The sequence below is a fragment of the Oncorhynchus clarkii genome, chromosome 4 (assembly GCF_045791955.1).
Source record: "Oncorhynchus clarkii lewisi isolate Uvic-CL-2024 chromosome 4, UVic_Ocla_1.0, whole genome shotgun sequence".
NCBI lineage: Eukaryota > Metazoa > Chordata > Actinopteri > Salmoniformes > Salmonidae > Oncorhynchus > Oncorhynchus clarkii.
The window spans coordinates 8536399-8562073 of NC_092150.1; the positions used below are offsets into that span (position 1 = coordinate 8536399).

The 25675-nt window shown below is 42.6% G+C and overlaps 1 protein-coding gene across 2 annotated transcripts in view; it reads left to right on the forward strand.

The window, feature by feature from the left end:
• LOC139406370 (GRAM domain-containing protein 2A-like) overlaps positions 1–25675 on the forward strand; it is a 76943-nt gene that overhangs the window by 37554 nt on the left and 13714 nt on the right. For both annotated transcript variants that reach the window (XM_071148901.1, XM_071148902.1), the window contains 5 exons: positions 7285–7357; positions 14486–14589; positions 16800–16898; positions 22178–22249; positions 25566–25628. In XM_071148901.1, the coding sequence (XP_071005002.1) occupies positions 7285–7357; positions 14486–14589; positions 16800–16898; positions 22178–22249; positions 25566–25628 (411 nt within the window). The remainder of the gene's footprint in view (positions 1–7284; positions 7358–14485; positions 14590–16799; positions 16899–22177; positions 22250–25565; positions 25629–25675) is intronic.

The window sequence follows — 25675 nt, forward strand, 5'->3', positions numbered from 1 at the left end:
GTTGGTTCCCTGGGAAACATGAAGTGATGATGTATGTCGGTTCCCTGGGAAACATGAAGTGATGATGTATGTCGGTTCCCTGGGAAACATGAAGTGATGATGTATGAATGTTATGTTGGTTCCCTGGGAAACATGAAGTGATGATGTATGAATGTTATGTTGGTTCCCTGGGAAACATGAAGTGATGATGTATGTTGGTTCCCTGGGAAACATGAAGTGATGATGTATGAATGTTATGTTGGTTCCCTGGGAAACATGAAGTGATGATGTATGTTGGTTCCCTGGGAAACATGAAGTGATGATGTATGAATGTTATGTTGGTTCCCTGGGAAACATGAAGTGATGATGTATGTTGTTGGTTCCCTGGGAAACATGAAGTGATGATGTTTGTTGGTTCCCTGGGAAACATGAAGTGATGATGTATGTTGGTTCCCTGGGAAACATGAGGTGATGATGTATGAATGTTATGTTGGTTCCCTGGGAAACATGAAGTGATGATGTATGTTGGTTCCCTGGGAAACATGAAGTGATGATGTATGAATGTTACGTTGGTTCCCTGGGAAACATGAAGTGATGATGTATGAATGTTATGTTGGTTCCCTGGGAAACATGAAGTGATGATGTATGAATGTTATGTTGGTTCCCTGGGAAACATGAAGTGATGATGTATGAATGTTACGTTGGTTCCCTGGGAAACATGAAGTGATGATGTATGAATGTTATGTTGGTTCCCTGGGAAACATGAAGTGATGATGTATGTTGGTTCCCTGGGAAACATGAAGTGATGATGTATGAATGTTATGTTGGTTCCCTGGGAAACATGAAGTGATGATGTATGAATGTTACGTTGGTTCCCTGGGAAACATGAAGTGATGATGTATGTTGGTTCCCTGGGAAACATGAAGTGATGATGTATGAATGTTACGTTGGTTCCCTGGGAAACATGAAGTGATGATGTATGTTGGTTCCCTGGGAAACATGAAGTGATGATGCATGAATGTTATGTTGGTTCCCTGGGAAACATGAAGTGATGATGTATGTTGGTTCCCTGGGAAACATGAAGTGATGATGTATGTTATGTCGGTTCCCTGGGAAACATGAAGTGATGATGTATGAATGTTATGTTGGTTCCCTGGGAAACATGAAGTGATGATGTATGAATGTTACGTTGGTTCCCTGGGAAACATGAAGTGATGATGTATGAATGTTACGTTGGTTCCCTGGGAAACATGAAGTGATGATGTATGAATGTTATGTTGGTTCCCTGGGAAACATGAAGTGATGATGTATGAATGTTATGTTGGTTCCCTGGGAAACATGAAGTGATGATGTATGAATGTTACGTTGGTTCCCTGGGAAACATGAAGTGATGATGTATGAATGTTGCTTCGGTGGGAAACATGAAGTGATGATGTATGTTGGTTCCCTGGGAAACATGAAGTGATGATGTATGTTGGTTCCCTGGGAAACATGAAGTGATGATGTATGTTGGTTCCCTGGGAAACATGAAGTGATGATGTATGAATGTTGCGTTGGTTCCCTGGGAAACATGAAGTGATGATGTATGAATGTTATGTTGGTTCCCTGGGAAACATGAAGTGATGATGTATGAATGTTACGTTGGTTCCCTGGGAAACATGAAGTGATGATGTATGAATGTTACGTTGGTTCCCTGGGAAACATGAAGTGATGATGTATGAATGTTATGTTGGTTCCCTGGGAAACATGAAGTGATGATGTATGAATGTTATGTTGGTTCCCTGGGAAACATGAAGTGATGATGTATGTTGGTTCCCTGGGAAACATGAAGTGATGATGTATGAATGTTATGTTGGTTCCCTGGGAAACATGAAGTGATGATGTATGAATGTTATGTTGGTTCCCTGGGAAACATGAAGTGATGATGTATGTTGGTTCCCTGGGAAACATGAAGTGATGATGTATGAATGTTATGTTGGTTCCCTGGGAAACATGAAGTGATGATGTATGAATGTTACGTTGGTTCCCTGGGAAACATGAAGTGATGATGTATGAATGTTATGTTGGTTCCCTGGGAAACATGAAGTGATGATGTATGAATGTTATGTTGGTTCCCTGGGAAACATGAAGTGATGATGTATGAATGTTATGTTGGTTCCCTGAGAAACATGAAGTGATGATGTATGAATGTTATGTTGGTTCCCTGGGAAACATGAAGTGATGATGTATGAATGTTACGTTGGTTCCCTGGGAAACATGAAGTGATGATGTATGTTGGTTCCCTGGGAAACATGAAGTGATGATGTATGAATGTTATGTTGGTTCCCTGGGAAACATGAAGTGATGATGTATGAATGTTGCTTCGGTGGGAAACATGAAGTGATGATGTATGTTGGTTCCCTGGGAAACATGAAGTGATGATGTATGAATGTTATGTTGGTTCCCTGGGAAACATGAAGTGATGATGTATGAATGTTGCTTCGGTGGGAAACATGAAGTGATGATGTATGTTGGTTCCCTGGGAAACATGAAGTGATGATGTATGAATGTTATGTTGGTTCCCTGGGAAACATGAAGTGATGATGTATGAATGTTGCTTCGGTGGGAAACATGAAGTGATGATGTATGAATGTTATGTTGGTTCCCTGAGAAACATGAAGTGATGATGTATGAATGTTATGTTGGTTCCCTGGGAAACATGAAGTGATGATGTATGTTGGTTCCCTGGGAAACATGAAGTGATGATGTATGAATGTTATGTTGGTTCCCTGGGAAACATGAAGTGATGATGTATGAATGTTATGTTGGTTCCCTGGGAAACATGAAGTGATGATGTATGAATGTTATGTTGGTTCCCTGGGAAACATGAAGTGATGATGTATGAATGTTATGTTGGTTCCCTGGGAAACATGAAGTGATGATGTATGAATGTTATGTCAACAGTAAGTGACAACTTGAGCTCTGAATGGATCACATCGTATGACTTATGATTTAAATAGCCTTCTACCAGACTTATACACACACACACACACACACAGGGCTATTTATCACATGGAAATCACCCACAGACGTTCCCAGAAAAGGAGCTACTGTCTCTGTCTAGCCTCCATTATAACAAGTTTATAATTTTAAAAGGCTAACTGATCATTAGAAAAACCTTTTCAATTATGTAAGCACAGCTGACAAATCAAATCAAATGTATTTATATAGCCCTTCGTACATCAGCTGATATCTCAAAGTGCTGTACAGAAACTCAGCCTAAAACCCCAAACAGCAAGCAATGCAGGTGTAGAAGCACGGTGGCTAGGAAAAACTCCCTAGAAAGGCCAAAACCTAGGAAGAAACCTAGAGAGGAACCAGGCTATGTGGGGTGGCCAGTCCTCTTCTGGCTGTGCCGGGTGGAGATTATAACAAAACATGGCCAAGATGTTCAAATGTTCATAAATGACCAGCATGGTCGAATAATAGTAAGGCAGAACAGTTGAAACTGGAGCAGCAGCACGGCCAGGTGGACTGGGTACAGCAAGGAGTCATCATGTCAGGACAACTGTTGTCCTGATTAAAGAAGTTATACAACTGGCTTTCTTTAGACTAGTTGAGTATCTGGAGCATCCGCATTTGCGGGTTTGATTACAGGCTCAAAATGGCCAGAAACAAAGAACTTTCTTCTAGTGTCTAGCCACAGAGTTTCTTAACCCAGAGGCGCATCATTGCAAGACTTCCTGAAACGCTTGCGAAACAGACCAAGTAGACCAGGCCAGAGTTTGGTGTTTGAGGAATCAATGAGAGAAGTGAAATATTATTCTTTAGTTGTTAATTCGATCGAAATCTAAAGGCCCAACGTAGATCCGAACCAAAATGTCTGAAGTGGAACATGTTATTACTACAACCTCGTGAAAGTGACAACCAGATATGATTTAATTTTTTGTCAAAAACAACGTTATATCGAAAGAGTGCCTTTGATTTGACAGCCTTCACATGCACAGTTCGGCACGAGACGACCGTTAGCCCTGATGACGTGTTTCTACTCATGAGCTTAGCTAGCCAACGTCGCCATGACATCGCCGACAAGTGTGATCTGGAATTTCTATTGGAGAAGCAGTTTTGGCCAATCTTCATTTCATACTGTACTGTCTTTGGTCGAGCCTCAATTATAACCCAGGCTGAGACACAGAGGGGAAGGGATTGTCTGTCACACCACTACAGAGGACAGAGAAGGGAAGGGAGCACTGTTAGATGTTACACAGGAAGAGATCAGGTCACAAAACAGTGTGACACGGGAAGTGTGTCTGAGTTGGAACACAACAGTGTGACACAGGAAGTGTGTCTGAGTTGGAACACAACAGTGTGACCCAGATGTGTGTCTGAGTTGGAACACAACACAGTGTGACACAGGAAGTGTGTCTGAGTTAGAACACTACACAGTGTGACACAGGAAGTGTGTCTGAGTTGGAACACAACAGTGTGACACAGGAAGTGTGTCTGAGTTAGAACACTACACAGTGTGACACAGGAAGTGTGTCTGAGTTGGAACACAACAGTGTGACACAGGAAGTGTGTCTGAGTTGGAACACAACAGTGTGACACAGGAAGTGTGTCTGAGTTGGAACACAACAGTGTGACACAGGCAGTGTGTCTGAGTTGGAACACAACACAGTGTGACACAGGAAGTGTGTCTGAGTTGGAACACAACAGTGTGACACAGGAAGTGTGTCTGAGTTGGAACACAACACAGTGTGACACAGGAAGTGTGTCTGAGTTGGAACACAACAGTGTGACACAGGAAGTGTGTCTGAGTTGGAACACAACAGTGTGACACAGGAAGTGTGTCTGAGTTGGAACACAACAGTGTGACACAGGAAGTGTGTCTGAGTTAGAACACAACACAGTGTGACACAGGAAGTGTGTCTGAGTTAGAACACAACACAGTGTGACACAGGAAGTGTGTCTGAGTTGGAACACAACACAGTGTGTCTGAGTTGGAACACAACAGTGTGACACAGGAAGTGTGTCTGAGTTGGAACACAACAGTGTGACACAGGAAGTGTGTCTGAGTTGGAACACAACAGTGTGACACAGGAAGTGTGTCTGAGTTGGAACACAACAGTGTGACACAGGCAGTGTGTCTGAGTTGGAACACAACACAGTGTGACACAGGAAGTGTGTCTGAGTTGGAACACAACAGTGTGACACAGGAAGTGTGTCTGAGTTGGAACACAACACAGTGTGACACAGGAAGTGTGTCTGAGTTGGAACACAACAGTGTGACACAGGAAGTGTGTCTGAGTTGGAACACAACAGTGTGACACAGGAAGTGTGTCTGAGTTGGAACACAACACAGTGTGACACAGGAAGTGTGTCTGAGTTGGAACACAACACAGTGTGTCTGAGTTAGAACACAACACAGTGTGACACAGGAAGTGTGTCTGAGTTGGAACACAACAGTGTGACACAGGAAGTGTGTCTGAGTTGGAACACAACAGTGTGACACAGGCAGTGTGTCTGAGTTGGAACACAACACAGTGTGACACAGGAAGTGTGTCTGAGTTGGAACACAACACAGTGTGACACAGGAAGTGTGTCTGAGTTGGAACACAACACAGTGTGACACAGGAAGTGTGTCTGAGTTGGAACACAACACAGTGTGACAGGATTCTGTTTGGGAGAAGTAAAACAGTGAGTGAACATTTTCTGAAAGGAACCTCACCCACCTCTCCCTTGTCTCCCCCATCTTACCCCTGTCTCCCGCATCTTACCCCTGTCTCCCCCTTATCTCCTCCATCTTATTCCTGTCTCCCCCCTGTCTCTTCCATCTTATTCCTGTCTCACCCTGTCTCCCCCTGTCTCTTCCATCTTATTCCTGTCTCACCCCTGTCTCCCCCTGTCTCTTCCATCTTATTCCTGTCTCCCCCCTGTCTCACCCTGTCTCCCCCTGTCTCTTCCATCTTATTCCTGTCTCCCCCGTCTCACCCCTGTCTCCCCCTGTCTCCTCCATCTTATTCCTGTCTCCCCTGTCTCCTCCATCTTATTCCTGTCTCCTCCATCTTATTCCTGTCTCCCCCTGTCTCCTCCATCTTATTCCTGTCTCCCCCTGTCTCCTCCATCTTATTCCTGTCTCCCCCTGTCTCCTCCATCTTATTCCTGTCTCCATCTTATTCCTGTCTCCCCCTGTCTCCTCCATCTTATTCCTGTCTCCCCCTGTCTCCTCCATCTTATTCCTGTCTCCCCCTGTCTCCTCCATCTTATTCCTGTCTCCCCCTGTCTCCCCCTGTCTCCTCCATCTTATTCCTGTCTCCCCCTGTCTCCCCCTGTCTCCTCCATCTTATTCCTGTCTCCCCCTGTCTCCCCCTGTCTCCTCCATCTTATTCCTGTCTCCTCCCTCTTATTCCTGTCTCCCCCCTGTCTCCTCCATCTTATTCCTGTCTCCTCCCTCTTATTCCTGTCTCCCCCCTGTCTCCTCCATCTTATTCCTGTCTCCCCCTGTCTCCTCCATCTTATTCCTGTCTCCCCCTTGTCTCCTCCATCTTATTCCTGTCTCCCCCATCTTATTCCTGTCTCCCCCGTCTCACCCCTGTCTCCCCCATCTTATTCCTGTCTCCCCCGTCTCCCCCCTGTCTCCTCCATCTTATTCCTCTCCCCCCTGTCTCCTCCATCTTATTCCTGTCTCCCCCCTGTCTCCCCCATCTTATTCCTGTCTCCCCCGTCTCACCCCTGTCTCCCCCATCTTATTCCTGTCTCCCCCGTCTCCCCCTGTCTCCTCCATCTTATTCCTCTCCCCCTGTCTCACTCTTGTCTCCTCCATCTTATTCCTGTCTCCCCCTGTCTCCCCCCTGTCTCCTCCCTCTTATTCCTGTCTCCTCCATCTTATTCCTGTCTCCCCCTTGTCTCCTCCATCTTATTCCTGTCTCCCCCATCTTATTCCTGTCTCCCCCGTCTCACCCCTGTCTCCTCCATCTTATTCCTGTCTCCCCCGTCTCCCCCCTGTCTCCTCCATCTTATTCCTCTCCCCCTGTCTCACTCTTGTCTCCTCCATCTTATTCCTGTCTCCCCCCTGTCTCACTCTTGTCTCCTCCATCTTATTCCTGTGTCCCCCCTGTCTCCTCCATCTTATTCCTGTGTCCCCCCTGTCTCACCCATCTTATTCCTGTGTCCCCCCTGTCTCACCCATCTTATTCCTGTCTCCCCCCTGTCTCACCCCGTCTCCTCCATCGTACCCCTGTCTCCCCCTTGTCTCACCCTCTCTCACCCTCGTCTCCTCCATCGTACCCCTGTCCCCCCCGTCTTACCCCTGTCTCCCGCTAACAGACCGTCAGCAAATACAACTCCCAGTACCACAAGCTGTTCCAGAGCGTCCCCAAGGAGGAGATCCTTATGAAAGGTAGGTCAGGGAGACCATCTATTCCTCTTACACTGATCCAATATCCAATACCACTGTATGTCTATGATGCAACAAGCTCTCAACAAGTCTCATGTCAGAATTAGACGTTCATCCGTGCTTTTAAAACGTCAAATTTTGAAGGTGTTCCAAACATCACATTTCGAAATGTCTTGTTACTGTACATGTCTGTATCGTTCAAGATTAAGTTTAGGCATTCATTCTGAATTCTTAAGGTTAGCCATTAACTCAGAATAGTTAAGGTAAGGGTTAAGGTTTGGGATAGGCTTAAATTTATTTTGTATTTTATTTATTTTATTTTTATTTTTACTTCGTATCGTTTGCTTTGAACATGCAACCTTTGGAATGAGAGGCAGATGCTTTTGCCTATCCACCATCCCCGTAAACAAAACCCAAGCCTACTTAAAGGTAACAGCGCTCACTGTTGCCCCTAGTGGCTGGTTTCCACATCATCTCCTGACGTACTCAGACATGGATGGACGTTGAATACCGACTTGTATCACAGGTGACCTGGCTGCCCGTGGTCTAGTGGTAACACACCCGGTTTAGAAAGGTCACCCCTCTTCTGACGACCAGGGGTTCAATTCCCAGCTCCAACCCTTCACTCTGTTTCTCCCACCTATGTATCACCTCTGTTATGTCATACCTATTTCAAAATACCCCCAAAATATATTAGAAAAAAGTTATGCATGTCATTTTCAGTGATTTGTTCATTTAATTTTTACCAAAATAATGTAAATCCATCTTAATATGTTTCTCAAAATCTTTCATTAAGTTTAATAAAAAGAGAGACAATAGACTGATTGAAACTCATTGGAGTTCTTTGGGTTTTTTGTGTTGTTGAATTTGACCCCTTTTTTTCCCCAATTTCGTGGTATCCAATTGTTTAGTAGCTACTATCTTGTCTCATCGCTACAACTCCCGTACGGGCTCGGGAGAGACGAAGGTTGAAAGTCATGTGTCCTCCAATACACAACCAAACCAAGCCGCACTGCTTCTTAACACAGCGCGCATCCAACCCGGAAGCCAGCCGCACCAATGTGTGGGAGGAAACACTGTGCACCTGGTAACCTTGGTTAGCGCGCACTGCGCCCGGCCCGCCACAGGAGTCGCTGGTGCGCGATGAGACAAGGACACCCCTACCGGCCAAACCCTCCCTAACCCGGACGACGCTAGGCCAATTGTGCATCGCCCCACGGACCTCCTGGTCGTGGCCGGTTACGACAGAGCCTGGGCGCATTTCCTATCTTGCCATGTGACTCTGTTTTTAGAGGATTGTGGGTAACTGCATGATTCTTTCACACAATATTGTATACATGTCTGAAGAAAGAAGAGTATATCTCTATATTAGGATTAGGCAGCGTGTCGTGTCATGAGTCGTAATGGGATCGTGATAAACAGATATCAAAACCATCATGCTAATTGACGTTCAATGAGCACAGCACCCATTCCCCCATGTATGATTGTCAGTGGAAAGTGCAAAGGCCTCATTTCCTGCAGGTCAACATCCAGTTACCGCTGGTACTTTGAGCACTGTGCTTGACAATGCCTTCCAAATCGGTATAGAACGGCAAATTATCAAATACACTGTTAACATTAAGACACCAGACAAAGGTATCTAATTCTGCACTAGACAGGACTCAAAATCATCATCATAATAATGTTTAGAAGCTTTAGAGAGAGGAAACTACACCAAAAGAGAAGGTATCTAATTCTGCATTAGACAGGACTCAAAATCATCATCATCATAATGATGTTTAGAAGCTTTAGAGAGAGGAAACTACACCAAAAGAGAAGGTATCTAATTCTGCATTAGACAGGATTCAAAATCATCATCATAATCATGTTTAGAAGCTTTAGAGAGAGGAAACAACACCAAAAGAGAAGGTATCTAATTCTGCATTAGACAGGATTCAAAATCATCATCATAATCATGTTTAGAAGCTTTAGAGCACATATGTCAGAGTCAAGGCCCGCGGGCCACATCCGGCCCGCAAGAAGGTTTTTTACGGCCCCTGGGATGATCTTGATTTATTATTAGAACCGGCCCGCAGCAAGCCGGCAGCCCGCAGATCTTTTACACGCACCAATACTACATTTCCCACAATGCAAAGGTGACGCACCGAGCAGTAGGCTGCTTCATTTCAATATTTATTGGCACAGCAGTCGTCAGCATCACAGTAAAATTAACTTTCAGATACCCATCAAAAATGGCAAAACGGAAGGTGGATACTGAGAACCGGGGGTTTCAAACAAGGTGGGAGTCGGAGTATATGTTCACGAAGGTAGCTGGAAAACCTGTGTGTCTTCTGTGTGGAGAAAGTGTGGCGGTACTGAAAGAGTATAATCTGAGACGACATTATGAAACGAAACACGCGGACAAAAACAAGAATATGGACATGGAACAAAGGCTACAAAAGGCAGAGGAATTAAAACGAGGCCTCAAATCTCGACAGGCTCTGTTCAAAAAAGCCAAATCACAAGGCCAGGCTGCTGTCAAGGCCAGTTTTATTTTGGCAGAAGAGATCGCTAAATCAGCCCGGCCATTTACGGAGGGGGATTTCATCAAAAACTGCATGATTAAAGTTTGTGACGAAGTTTGCCCAGAAAAAAGGCAACTCTTTTTAAATGTGAGTCTGAGCAGAAACACCATTGCCGAGAGAGTAGACCAGTTGTCCATCAATCTAAAAGAGCAGCTTGTGAAAAAGGGAAAAGATTTTATTGCATATTCCTTGGCTGTGGATGAGAGCACCGACATTTCTGACATTGCCCAGTTGTCAATTTTCATCCGCGGAGTGGACTCCAACCTAAGCGTGACAGAGGAGTTTTTGGCTTTACGTCCTATGCATGGCACAACTACGGGGCATGATTTGTATGAAGAGGTGTCAAGATGTGTAAATGAGATGGAGCTGCCTTGGGAAAAACTCGTGGGTTTGACAACCGACGGAGCACCTGCGATGTGTGGACACAGGAGCGGACTGGTGGCGAAGATACGGGAAAAGATGCAAGAGGAAAACGCGACAGGTGAGCTGACAGCTTATCATTGTATCATACACCAGGAAGCGTTGTGCGGTAAAGCCTTGAAAATGGAGCATGTAATGAGCATCATCACGCGCACAGTTAACTTTATCAGAGCCAAAGGTTTGAATCACCGCCAGTTCAAGGCATTTCTGACGGAGTTAGAAACGGAGCATGGTGATTTGCCTTATCACACAGAGGTGTGATGGCTAAGCCAGGGAAAGGTGCTTCAAAGATGTTTCGAGCTTCGTGAGGAGATTTGTCTGTTCTTGGACAGCAAAGGGAAAGACACAACACAACTCCGAGACGAAATGTTTCTGTGTGAAATGGCTTTTCTGTGTGACATTACGAGTCATCTGAATGCAATAAACTTGCAGCTGCAGGGTCGGGATCGTGTCATCTCTGATATGTACAGTACAGTGAAGGCATTTAAAACCAAACTGACTCTGTGGGAGACGCAGATGCGGAAAGAAAATTTGAGCCACTTTCCCAGCTGCCAGACCATGAAAGAGAAGCTCTCTACCAGTGCGTTCCCGAGCACACAGTTGGCTGATAAAATAGGTATGCTTGCCGCTGACTTTCGACGCCGATTTGCTGACTTTGAAGCACAAAAAAGCAGGTTGGAACTGCTCGGTAACCCATTTGCTGTTGACGTGGAAAGCTCACCACCAAACCTCCAAATGGAGTTGATTGACCTCCAATGCAATGATGCACTGAGGGCAAAATATGCGGCAGTGGGTGCTGCGGAGTTCGCCCGTTTCCTCCCCGGCACAATGCCCCAGCTGCGCATCCAGGCTGCTCAAACGTTGTCTATGTTTGGCAGCACATACCTGTGTGAACAACTGTTTTCTTTGATGAACCTGAACAAAACATCACACAGAAGTCGACTTACTGCTGAACACCTCCACTCAATTCTGAGGATTTCTTCAGCTCAGAGCCTTACCCCGAACATTGATGAACTTGTGGAAAAGATGGGACACCACCAAGTATCACCCTCAACCTCAAACAAGTGAACATTACTGTGCAATCACATATTTAGAGTTTTTACTCAGTTCAAGTTTAAAAGTTAAAATTTAATATTTGTTTTCACTGCATGTTACTTCTCCTTAAACAAAGTGTTGTTTTTGATTAATAGATTTTTGCACTTTATTTTTTTGTATTTCAATCCAATTATATTTTAAAAATATTTCAGTTGAGTGGATGATAGAAAATTGCTATTATTGTTTTTTCTTTGAAGTAAATTTAGCCCACTTTTGCTAAAATAGAAAATATAGTCTACTGATGGTGCCTTGAATACCGGTTTCTTTCATTTAATGTTCATGTTATGGGGATATTTATATAAAGGAAATTTGTCTTTTGTGTCTGTTGAAAATTAAAGATTACTGACAGAGCCATAAGAAAATATTGCTTTATTTATCTGATCATATTGTAATATATTTGTTAGGTTTTCAGTAGGTTCAATTAGGTTCACTAGACTATATGCGTCATTTAAAATTTTTTCAATGAACATTCGAACAGTCCGGCCCTCGTCTTGTAGCTGATTTTTTTATTTGGCCCTCCGTCCATTTGACTTTGACACCCCTGCTTTAGAGAGAGGAAACAACACCAAAAGAGAAGGTATCTAATTCTGCATTAGACAGGATTCAAAATCATCATCATAATCATGTTTAGAAGCTTTAGAGAGAGGAAACAACACCAAAAGAGAAGGTATATAAGAAGGTATATAATTATGCACTAGACAGGTGTTTTCAACCTTTTCTGCTAATGTTCCCAGTCCACTTGATTAAGTGGTGTTACGTATTTCCAAACATCTCAGGAGGATGTGTTTCAATAATAAGTTAAGGTTTTCGTCTCCTTCAAGTTGGTGGCAGCTCAGTTGCCATTCGTTTTGGGTGTTACAAAGCACTTCATTTTAACAGTGTACTGTCTATGAGCCAATATCCATCCTAGCACACTACTGAACTTGCTTCATACTAATTGGTGGACCATCTGGCTTGGATGTGAATGTGTGCAGCACATTTGTGAAGTGTGAAGAAAACAGTCCAAGTCGAAACATTTTGTATTAGGGGTGTTAATCTGCACTTAGTTTGAATAGAGAGTTTGCTCCACTCCAATGTGCAGAGGTTGATTGTACAGTACACTAAGCTAGGTCCTGTATAGCTACAATACAATGATTGAGATGTATTCATATTTAATTCCTACTTTTATGGACATTAAAACCACGCCAAACTTGCTAGTCACTAAAACGCATTTAAAAAGGTAGGCTACACATCAATTTGGACATGTGATTTGAGCCTGACTCAATCAATTCCCCCCCCCCTTTTTTTTCAAATCACTTTCAGGAGTCTGTTGGGAGCAGGAGGCATCACAGCTTTCAGGCTTCAGTGTTCAGGCTTCAGTGTTCAGGCTTCACAACTCTCAGGCTTCAGCGTAGGCTTGGGCGAAATACCGTTTATACCGCATACCAGGGTATTTCGAAATGCACTATATACTCTATATATTAGGCTATTTCAGCCACACCCGTTGCTGACAGGTGTATAAAATCGAGCACACAGCCATGCAATCTCCATAGACAAACATTGGCAGTAGAAGGGCCCGTACTGAAGAGCTTAGTGACTTTCAACATAGCACCGTCATAGGATGCCACCTTTCCAACAAGTCAGGTCGTCAAATTTCTGCCCTGCTAGAGCTGCCCTGGTCAACTGTAAGTGCTGTTATTGTGAAGTGGAAACGTCTAGGAACAACAACGGCTCAGTCGTGAAGTGGTAGACCACACAAGCTCACAGAACGGCAACGCTGAGTGCTGAAGCGCGTAGCGCGTACAATCATCTGTCCTTTGTTGCAACACTCACTACCGAGTTCCAAACTTCCTCTGGAAGCAACATCAGCACAATAACTGTGAGTCGGGAGCTTCATGAAATGGGTTTCCATGACCGAGCAGCCGCACACAAGCCTGAGATCACCATGTGCAATGCCAAGTGTCGGCTGGAGTGGTGTAAAGCAGTGGAAACGCGTTCTCTGAAGTGATGAATCACCTCCATCTCCCTCCATCTTCCTTAATCCCTCTTTAATTCTCTCTTTCTCTTTTGTTACCCCCCTCTCTACCCCCCCTCTCTCTCTCTCTCTCCATCCCTCCCTCTCACTCTCCACCAGTCTGGGCAACCCTGTACCAGCCTGCTACATTTAGCTAGAAATGAGTCATTATGACACAGATAATCTTTTTGCCATTTTAGGCTGTTTTTGTTTTAGTTATGACTTATAACTCGTGTCTTGTGACGTTGCTTCATAATCTGTGGTAGAATAGAATTATATATAATATATATATAATAGTAGAATAGAATTATATATAATATATATATATATATTATTTGTTTTTGTTAGTTTTTGTTAGTTGTTGTTGTTTTTTGTTAGTATGTGTATGCCCTGAAGAAAATATTTTAGGGATTATGAAAATGACATACTGATATTGTAAATTGAGTTATGTTTCTATATTAATAGAAATCACCACCCATCAACAGTGTTCATATCCCTTTCCTTCAGTGTGTAGGTTTGAAGCCAACTCGTATACAGTGAGTGTACAAAACATTAAGAACACCTTTCTAGTATTATTATACTAGAGTTATTAGAGACAGCCTCAGAACAGCCTCAATTCGTTGGGGCATGGACTCAACAAGGTGTTGAAAGCGTTCCACAGGGATGCTGGCCCATGTTGACTCCAATGTTTCCCACAGTTGTGTCAAGTTGGCTGGATGTCCTTTGGGTTGTGGACCATTCTTGATACACACGGAAAACTGTTGAGCGTGAAAAACCCAGCAGTGTTGCAGTTCTTGACACACTCAAACCGATGTGCCTGGGACCTATTACCATACCCTGTTCAAAGGCACATAAATATGTTGTATTTATGTTGTATGACATCAATAAGGGATCATAGCTTTCACTTTCATGTGAATCCACTCAGCCATGTGTTGTATTCCCGAGGCTAGTCTCCAGCTCTGTATATCCTCCCTCTGGTGTGTTGAATGAAATAGATCAGTATTATAATGCATCTCTTATGGTATTCCAAATCTTATGGTGTCTTTTTCCCATTCCCAGTATATTCCTGCGCTCTCCTCCGAGACATCCTACTTCAGGGCCGCCTCTACATCTCCCGCAACTGGCTGTGTTTCTATGCCAACCTCTTTGGGAAGGACATCAAGGTGAGTGGTGATGTTCCAATGGGAATTGCAACTGCCCTCGGCCTTGACACAAAATGGCTGCTTCCTTCTAACAATGAAAAGAGGGAGTAGACTTTCTCATCGAGTACAACACTGTCGGTATGATCATTTCAGTTGATAAACAAGTTCTCTTTCTGGACTTGATCTCCATGTTTTCCATTGACTCATTCCAAGATAAATGGATGTCTATCATCTCTGTTCAATTGCTGAATGTTTCTCTCTTTGAATAGAGAATCAAGATGTCTGATGCAGCCTCGGCACTTAACAACCTGAACGCAAAAGACATTCAAATGAATCTCACTGCATTCAGGTTTTCTCTTTATTGTATAGTACACTCTTAGAATGAAAGGTGCTACCTAGAACCTAAAAGGGTTCACCTAAGGGGACATCCGTATAACCCTTTTAATGTCAAGTTGAGCTGGGAATGTAGTTTTACAAGGGAAATGTTCAACGTGAGAAATGCCGTGTGTTTGATGCAGGTATTCAAATACAGTACAATAAAGTGACGTGGTAGCCAGGTTATTCATTGAACAGCAAACTGTTTTACGAGATTTTGACTTCATTTACAGTTAGGGAAATTCAGTTGAGACCCAATTTCCTTATTTACAAATCATTACTTTCATGATACCTGGGAATACAACATAAAAGGGAGGAGCGAAGTGAAATTAAGGTCTGAATAATATAATCGTTGGTCACATACACAGTCAAGTGTTAAAAAGTTTTCAAGAGGAAAGGATATTTGGAACCAATTGATTTATTTCAAATGTGCATCCAGATCAAAGTCTAGACCTATGCTTTTCAATGACACAATATTGGTGTTGTATTGCTATGAATAACACAATTCTATTGAATTGATAACTACCTAACATGAGAATGGTTACTCTATTCTCATGGTCTTCGTGACCAATCGTCTTCCTGACCAATCGTCTTCCTGACCAATGGTCTTCCTGACCAATGGTCTTCCTGACCAATGGTCTTCCTGACCAATGGTCTTCCTGACCAATGGTCTTCCTGACCAATCGTCTTCCTGACCAATGGTCTTCCTGACCAATCGTATTCCTGACCAATGGTCTTCCTGACCAATAACCAGCCAGTCAATTGAAGTATCTGAAGAGAAAGCACATGCAGTGTCAACTGACCCTGAAACCCCAGCTAGTTATCACTCACCGTGTGTGTACACTCCGGCTTGACTAAACATTTATTTGTTCCTTTTTTCACTCTTGTTTGTTTTGAGCCGTTCTGCTCCCTCTTTCTTTACATGGGAACAAAGTCTCAGGGTTCTGGGCTTTAGCACAAATGTGACATGGCTAACGTGTCCTGTGCCTACGCCAGGCTGATGTTAACGTTACTGTGTCTCAATGTGTCACTAACAACGTTACTGTGTCTCAATGTGTAACTAACAATGTTACTGTGTAACTAACAACGTTACTGTGTGTCAATGTGTAACTAACAATGTTACTGTGTCTCAATGTGTCACTAACAACGTTACTGTGTCTCAATGTGTAACTAACAATGTTACTGTGTCTCAATGTGTAACTAACAATGTTACTGTGTCTCAATGTGTAACTAACAATGTTACTGTGTCTCAATGTGTAACTAACAACGTTACTGTGTCTCAATGTGTAACTAACAATGTTACTGTGTCTCAATGTGTAACTAACAATGTTACTGTGTAACTAACAACGTTACTGGGTCTCAATGTGTCACTAACAACGTTACTGTGTCTCAATGTGTCACTAACAACGTTACTGGGTCTCAATGTGTAACTAACAATGTTACTGTGTAACTAACAACGTTACTGTGTGTCAATGTGTAACTAACAATGTTACTGTGTCTCAATGTGTAACTAACAATGTTACTGTGTAACTAACAATGTTACTGTGTCTCAATGTGTAACTAACAATGTTACTGTGTCTCAATGTGTAACTAACAATGTTACTGTGTCTCAATGTGTAACTAACAATGTTACTGGGTCTCAATGTGTCACTAACAATGTTACTGTGTCTCAATGTGTAACTAACAACGTTACTGGGTCTCAATGTGTCACTAACAACGTTACTGTGTCTCAATGTGTAACTAACAACGTTACTGGGTCTCAATGTGTCACTAACAATGTTACTGCGTCTCACTAAGGGAAGGAAGGAATTCTATGAGCTGCAGCTGGTGACCATGTTGCTGCATTTCCTTTACAGGTGGCCATTCCGGTGGTGTCATTACGGCTGGTGAAGAAGCACAGGACGGCAGGCCTGGTCCCCAACGGGTTGGCCATCACCGTGGACACCAGCCAGAAGGTACGCTACAGTACACAGTAAACAGTGTAGTACAAAGCAGTACAATGCAATAAGGCTATACCACTCACAGACAGTTAATACTACATACAGCTAGCATACAGATAGCAGACAGCTAGCATACTGTAGGTGCTTATCTGCAGACACCAAAGTGGTAGGGAGGTTGTTTCAGGGCCAGTCCTATTTGACTTTAACATATCTTAGTCTTGCCAAACAAGGGAAAGCAAAGATGTAGCTTTGCAGAATGCAAACAGTCAGGCTGACAACCAGGCTACCAACAAGGTAGTTAGGCTAACAACCAGGTAGGCAGGATATCAACCAGATAGCCATGCTAACAACCAGGAAGCTTAGGCTAACAACCAGGAAGCTTAGGCTAACAACCAGGTAGGCAGGCTAACAACCAGGTAGGCAGGCTAACAACTAGGTAGCCATGCTAATAACCAGGAAGCCAGGCTAACAACCAGGAAGCCATGCTAACAACCAGGAAGCAAGGCTAACAACTAGGTAGCCAGGCTAATAACCAGGAAGCCAGGCTAACAACCAGGTAGCCAGGCTAACAACCAGGTAGCCGGGCTAACAACAAGGCTAACAACCAGATCATCAGATAGTCAGCCTAATGAAGCTAACAGCCACACTCAACAACATGAAATAGCGTGTTTGAGAACACCTGAACCAAACAGAATGTAACCTAGTTAGCACACGTGGTAGCACACGTGGTAGCACACGTGGTAGCACACGCGGTAGCACACGCGGTAGCACACGCGGTAGCACACGCGGTAGCACACGCGGAGCGTTAATGTCAGTCACAACTTCAAATGAAGCAATCCTCCCGGGGGTCCAAAGGTAGAGGATCCACGCTGACTTTTTGACTTGTTCAGTCTGAGGAAAGTCTGCTAGCGCAGCCACACAGCTCACATACTGTATAGTTGGTTCTCAACAGACACTGCTTTGAGTTGAGAACATACGACATCAGGGCAAAGGTCAAATGTCAGATCCACGTTGACCTTCCAGTTCTTCAGAGGTGTTTGAGTAGTCTCCTTGTAAAGGAATGAACAAGGATCAGGCTGTTAGTGTTTAATTTGGAATGTTAACCCATTGAGTCACACCACGACGCTGGTGAGATTTGGACTTCTAAACGCCCTTTAAACATTGTGTGTTTGAGCTTCAGACAGTTTTTTTTATGGCCAATCCGCGTCTGAAATAGCCGTACACCATTTACGGCGCTGCGGCCTCTGCAGAAGTCAGAGCTTTCATACTTCTTGTGCTTTGTGGTGCTGTCATACGCATCCAATAAATAGGTCTGAACCGCAACTCACAGTGATTCAGGGATAATCTCTATAGCCATCCAGCTAATTTACGAGCAACTGGCTAAATAAAAAGACAGGATCTTTTCTCTACTGAGATGTTGGAATTTGTTTCCCGGTGCTTGACATTGACATAGAAGCTCAGCCAAAACAACATGAAGTACAAAGGCTGCATCTCCATCACGAATCTCCCCATTTGCCCCCCCCCCCCCCAGCAAAATTAATCTACATTTAAGGCTATTGTTTATTTGTGTATTTCACACTACGTTGAAGTAAAAATGCTTGTATGGATGTCAACCCCAATACATGTTCATGTCATCAATCAACTGCATTACAGGTAAAAACTACTTTGACAACCACCTCTGATTTTTGGATGCTAGCTATGCTGCCAGTTTCTACGAACAGGAGTTAGCATTTAACAGTCACTTCTTCTAAACCTGAAAAGGAAAAACTTCTAAATGTAATGCAACGAAAACAGCCAAATATATCCAAATCGTGTTTTTAGTGACCATATTGTGGGCCTGTTACAATACATCGATCATGACGGATTTTATAAATATCCACATTGTTAGATCAGATTTGTTGAATGTGTGCCAATGCAGCGTCCTTCTATTCCCCCACAGTCTTCATTCCATTGACCTCTTTACTGCATCAATCCCCATTACCTCCCCGATCTCTTTCCAGAAGTTCAAACAAATGTTTGTGTCTTTTGAAATCCCTACACGAGGTATCACAAAGATGTATTTTATTAGTGAACTTGTTCTGATAGCATGTCGTCAAAGTTCTCCATGTTTGTTGTCAAGGAAGTGGGTTTGTGTTTATGCAGGATGTATTCACATAGCTTTGCCATTCAGAGCTCGATTTGGCCTCCGGAGACTCCTGTGGCGGGCCGGGCGCAGTGCGCGCTAGCCAAGGTGGCCAGGTGCACGGTGTTTCCTCCGACACGTTGGTGCGGCTGGCTTCCGGGTTGGATGCGCGCTGTGTTAAGAAGCAGTGCGGCTTGGCTGGGTTGTGTTTCGGAGGACGCATGGCTTTCGACCTTCGTCTCTCCCGAGCCCGTACAGGAGTTGTAGCGATGAGACAAGATAGTAACTACTAACAATTGGATACCAGAAAATAGGGAAGAAAAGGGGGTAAAATTTAAAAATGTAAATAAAAAAATAGCTAGAATTCTTGAATAGAACTATACTAAATATATTCACATCACCAAATAATTGACTAAAACACACAGTTTTGCAATGAAGGTCTACAGTAGCCTCAACAGCACTCTGTAGGGTAACACCATGGTGTAGCCGGAGGACAGCTAGCTTCCGTCCTCCTCTGGGTACATTGACTTCAATACAAAACCTAGGAAACTCATGTTCTCAGTCCCTTCCATAGACTTCCATAGTAATTATGACAACTTCTGGAGGACGTCCTCCAACCTATCAGAGCTCTTGTCCAACTAATCAAAGGATCAGAGAATGAATATAGTACTGAAAGCATAAGCTACAGTTAGCTGCAGTGAATACAATGTGGTGAGTAGTTGACTCAAATAGAGAGAAAGACAATAGTTGAAATGATTTGAACAAATACATTTCTTCAAAAATTTATGAACAGTATATGAGAGAGGGAGAGAACAAGATAGAGCTAGCTACATTATATTTTGTTCTATTTTTTTTCACTTAGCTAGCTAGCCTACTCAAATACCGGCTCAAACAGAGAGGGATGCTATGTTAGCTAGCTGACTATGGCTATCCAACACTCTTCCAAGTCAAGGTAAACTTTTGGATTTATGAATTTATTGCCACCAGGGCCCGCCGGTGTAACTGCTAAACTGCTTTCTGACTGTACACTGTACTGCATGATTGTAGTGGGTTTACTAAAGTGGTAGTTATATTTGCTATGTTGTATGATGTTATCTAATATGGTGACAACGATGTAGGCTGTGTGTAGTGGTTAGCGATCATGATATGAAGGTTTGGCTTGGAAAGGTTTTTTAGCCTGGTCACAAACAGCTGATGTGTTGTGCACTGAAGTCCACAAGCGAAGGAAAAAGATGAGAGAGGAGGAGAGCGTGTAGATGCGAGAAGGAATTACAATGAGCAAGGTGATCGTGCTGTTTGTATGTGGCTGCTATGAAAGTGAACTGTTTGTTTGTGATCAGGGGTGTATTCATTCCACCGATTCTGTTGGAAAACGAACGAAACGGGGATAAACATACCTGAATTTGTTTGATAGAAACTATCGTTTGCAACTGTTGGACTAATGATTACACCGTAGATCAGCTTGATGTGTCATGCATGCGCCCGCTCCAACTTTGTTGATTGCCCCTCTATATCTGTCTGCTCCTCAGTTTGTTCCCCGTGTCAGCATTGATGTCGTTATGTTTTCTCCTGTCCAGACGCTGTCCTTGTTTGTTTCTTGTCTGTTATCCATTAAATGTTCACTCCCTGTACTTGCTTCTCGTCTCCCAGCATTGGTCCTTACGAGATGAAGGCAAGAGTGTGCAAGGCGGTATTGAATGTGTCACTGTCTTTCACCTTGATTACAACAAAAAAAAATATTTCAACGTGTGCACCTACGTTGTAAACTTTAATTCAAAGCTAAGTTGTAGAAACCTCATGATGGGTATAGGGAACATTAGAGTATCATGTAGTAGCCTAAATATATCCATGTTACATTGAACTGGGTGAATGGAATATGAATTACAGTCATCCAATGTGCCTTAATAGAAATAAGGCCATGCTCATAAGATAAATTATTGTCCTCCCTCATCTTAAAGAGCACCAACCGCCACTGGTCGGAGCCTCCGAAACGGAATTCCCGGATCAAGCATAAATAGGCTTGTACAGGACTAAGCTGGAGTCGAGTCTTGTTACAAAAACGTCTGTAGTGTCTGAATGGTTTGAGCTACAAACTAATGAAAACTATATATGAAATGCTGAGACCCCCACGACCACACGTGTACCACACACGTGTTTTGCTCTATGACACTCACAAGCTACACAAGAGTCGTTTTAAGGGGTTCTTCTACATAGACGATCATATGAAATCCCAGGAAATTAGTGTCTATAATACTGTAAGGGGTTCTTCTACATAGACGATCATATGAAATCCCAGGAAATTAGTGTCTATAATACTGTAATAAGCTCACATAGTTGCTGTCACAAACTCCAAACTCCACACAGTTGTCACTGCCTAGTTGGATATTAATTTCCCACTGAGCAAACCATTTCTATACTTACAGCATCCATATAAATTCATTTTGATCAGGTTTTTGCTTTGGCAGACCTTATTTTTGTATTGACCTTTGTCAATACAACTCGTAAATGCAACTGTTTATGTCAAATTGTTACTTGTAGCCCTGGTTGTCTAGAAAATAAAATGGTAAACCACTTGATTGTGAGGCTAAATATAAGGGCTGGGCATGCATTGCTGGAGCTCCAGACTGATAGGGTTAACTCAATAGTCTGGTCTTGTTCTGGGTCAAACACCGTTATGGGGTTTTATGGACTTTAGTGACAACAGCTAAAGCTCCTGGCTGCCAGCTGGCTTTGCTTTGTCTGATTGAGAGACTTGGGTAAATGAATGGGTAACACTTACTATATACACAGTCTTTTATATATCACAGCTGGATTGGCTGAAGCTACTTAGTCAGACCATGTCATAAAGGTGTCAGTTGGCAAGTGAGAAATCAGACTTTGTTGGTAACTTGTGCATCTTCATATCTTCTTTAATAGACTATTCAAATATAGTAGAGTTCAAGTTCTAGACTACAATAGAGCTTGAGTTCTAGACTACTGTAGAGTTTGAGTTATAGACTACTATAGAGCCTAAGTTCTAGACTACTATAGAGCCTAAGTTCTAGACTACTATAGAGCCTAAGTTCTAGACTACTATAGAGCTTAAGTTCTAGACTACTATAGAGCTTAGGTTCTAGACTACTATAGAGGTTGAGTTTGTGTTGTTTTTTTAGTGTCTTGTTCTGTGTTGCAGTATGTGTTTGTGTCCTTGCTGTCTCGAGACAGTGTCTACGACATCCTCCGGAGGATCTGCACACACCTTCAGGTGAGAAATAACCTCCTCACGGTCCACAAGGTTGTGGGTTCAATTCCCATGTGGGCCACTTTGTAGGAAAGTGTCTGCTACACTATAAATGTTTTGCAATACACCTCTATGACGAGATACCATTGTTAAAGTCATGTAGTGTAGTTACAATGTAGTTATGTTTTGGAATGGGTGGCCAGTAATAAACTGGTCCTGAACATCTCTAAAACTAAGAGCATTGTATTTGGTACAAATCATTCCTTAAGTACTAGACCTCAGCTGAATCTAGTAATGAATGGTGTGGCTGTTGAACAAGTTGAGGAGACTGAATGACTTATTGTTACCTTAGATTGTAAACTGTCATGGTCAAAACATATAGATTCAATGGTTGTAGAGACGGGGAGAGGTCTGTCCATAGTAAAGAGATGCTCTGCTTTTTTGACAATACACTCCACAAAGTAAGTCCTGCCGGCTCTAGTTTTATCTTAATTATTGTCCAGTCATATGGTCAAGTGCTGCAAAGAAAGACCTAGTTAAACTGCAGCTGGCCCAGAACAGAGCAGAACGTCTTGCTCTTCATTGTAATCAGAGGGCTGATATTAATACTATTCATGCCAGTCTCTCTTCACTAAGAGTTGAGGAGAGACTGACTGTATCACTTCTTGTTTTTATAAGAAACATTAATGTGTTGGAAATTCCAAATGGTTTGCATAGTCAACACACAGCTCTGACACACACATACACCCCACCAGACTAGGGTTTAACATTTTTCCGGTATTCTACAAATGTTCTATCCCGGGAACCCGGTATTTCCCGCCAAAAACCGGGAGTGTCATTCAAAAAAAGCATTTAAATATCAGAACTTGATTAGCTCTTTGATCACCCTGAAAATTCGATTTTGATTGGTCCTTGAGCCTGATATATTAAAGACATGTTATGAGCCCAAGGCCAAAAAAAGCCCAAGTTATTGTGTCGTTATCCAATAGGCAATGCTACTGCACATTACACAACGACAGAAAAAGATACAGTAAAAATCCCATAGATGTAGCTAGCTATATGCTCTCTCGGGTAAATCAATGAAACTAGCTCCAGTAGTCTAATCTTTTTGAGTGAACTGTATTACTATACTGTATTGTATTATACTGTGTTATATGGACTGGAATTACACACATTGTTCAAACCGTGATGAAGCAGGGAGAGAACATGTGATTTTGGTGAGATACATGCGGCCTACAAAGTTACAAGTACAGGCTAGCGACTTTGATTTACGTTTTGAAATATAATAAATCAAATGTATTTATATAGCCCTTCGTACATCAGCTGATGTCACAAAGTGCTGTACAGAAATCCAGCCTAAAACCCCAAACAGCAAGCAATGCAGGTGTAGAAGCACGGTGGCTAGGAAAAACTCCCTAGAAAGGCCAGAACCTAGGAAGAAACCTAGAGAGGAACCAGGCTATGAGGGGTGGCCAGTCCTCTTCTGGCTGTGCTGGGTGGAGATTATAACAGAACATGGGATATAGAACAGAATATAACAGAACAAAATATAATAGGGCCTATTTGTATAATTAGTGGGCTGACACATATATACCTTTTAATAATATCTCCTCTAATGTTATTAGCCTACCTCTTCTTTCCTTCCTCGCTTTCAACAGTTAAATGAAATAAGTTTTGTTGTCCTTATCTTCATCATTCTAATGAAATCTTTGAATAATATAGGACAAAAAATGTCATGCAAAAGGCTTTAACTTCTCTTAACGAAGATTGAATGGTTATCGGTCTGATTTAATAACTGCTATAGCCTACCACCATCTGAATGGTTATGGGTCTGAATTAATAACTGCTATAGCCTACCACCATCTGAATGGTTATGGGTCTGAATTAATAACTGCTATAGCCTACCACCATCTGAATGGTTATGGGTCTGAATTAATAACTGCTATAGCCTACCACCATCTGAATGGTTATGGGTCTGAATTAATAACTGCTATAGCCTACCACCATCTGAATGGTTATGGGTCTGAATTAATAACTGCTATAGCCTACCACCATCTGAATGGTTATGGGTCTGAATTAATAACTGCTATAGCCTACCACCATCTGAATGGTTATGGGTCTGAATTAATAACTGCTATAGCCTACCACCATCTGAATGGTTATGGGTCTGTATTAATAACTGCTATAGCCTACCACCATCTGAATGGTTATGGGTCTGAATTAATAACTGCTATAGCCTACCACCATCTGAATGGTTATGGGTCTGAATGGTTATGGGTCTGAATTAATAACTGCTATAGTCTACCACCATCTGAATGGTTATGGGTCTGAATTAATAACTGCTATAGTCTACCACCATCTGAATGGTTATGGGTCTGAATGGTTATGGGTCTGAATTAATAACTGCTATAGTCTACCACCATCTGAATGGTTATGGGTCTGAATTAATAACTGCTATAGTCTACCACCATCTGAATGGTTATGGGTCTGAATTAATAACTGCTTTAGTCTACCACCATCTGATTGGTTATGGGTCTGAATTAATAACTGCTATAGCCTACCACCATCTGAATGGTTATGGGTCTGAATTAATAACTGCTATAGTCTACCACCATCTGAATGGTTAGGGGTCTGAATTAATAACTGCTATAGCCTACCACCATCTGAATGGTTATGGGTCTGAATTAATAACTGCTATAGTCTACCACCATCTGAATAGTTATGGGTCTGAATTAATAACTGCTATAGCCTACCACCATCTGAATGGTTATGTGTCTGAACGGTTATGGGTCTGAATTAATAACTGCTATAGCCTACCACCATCTGAATGGTTATGGGTCTGAATTAATAACTGCTATAGCCTACCACCATCTGAATGGTTATGGGTCTGAATGGTTATGGGTCTGAATTAATAACTGCTATAGTCTACCACCATCTGAATGGTTATGGGTCTGAATTAATAACTGCTATAGTCTACCACCATCTGAATGGTTATGGGTCTGAATTAATAACTGCTATAGTCTACCACCATCTGAATGGTTATGGGTCTGAATTAATAACTGCTATAGTCTACCACCATCTGAATGGTTATGGGTCTGAATTAATAACTGCTATAGTCTACCACCATCTGAATGGTTATGGGTCTGAATTAATAACTGCTATAGTCTACCACCATCTGAATGGTTATGGGTCTGAATTAATAACTGCTATAGCCTACCACCGTCTGAATGGTTATGGGTCTGAATGGTTATGGGTCTGAATTAATAACTGCTATAGTCTACCACCATCTGAATGGTGGTACATTAAGTGTAGTTACAGTGTACCTTATTTTCCTCCATAGGTGAATGGGAAGAAAAGCCTTAGCCTGAAGCAGTACTTGGAGGAGCCTAGCTCACTATCTATGGTAAGCCCAGCCACTACTCGACTCTACTCTACACTACTATAGTCTAC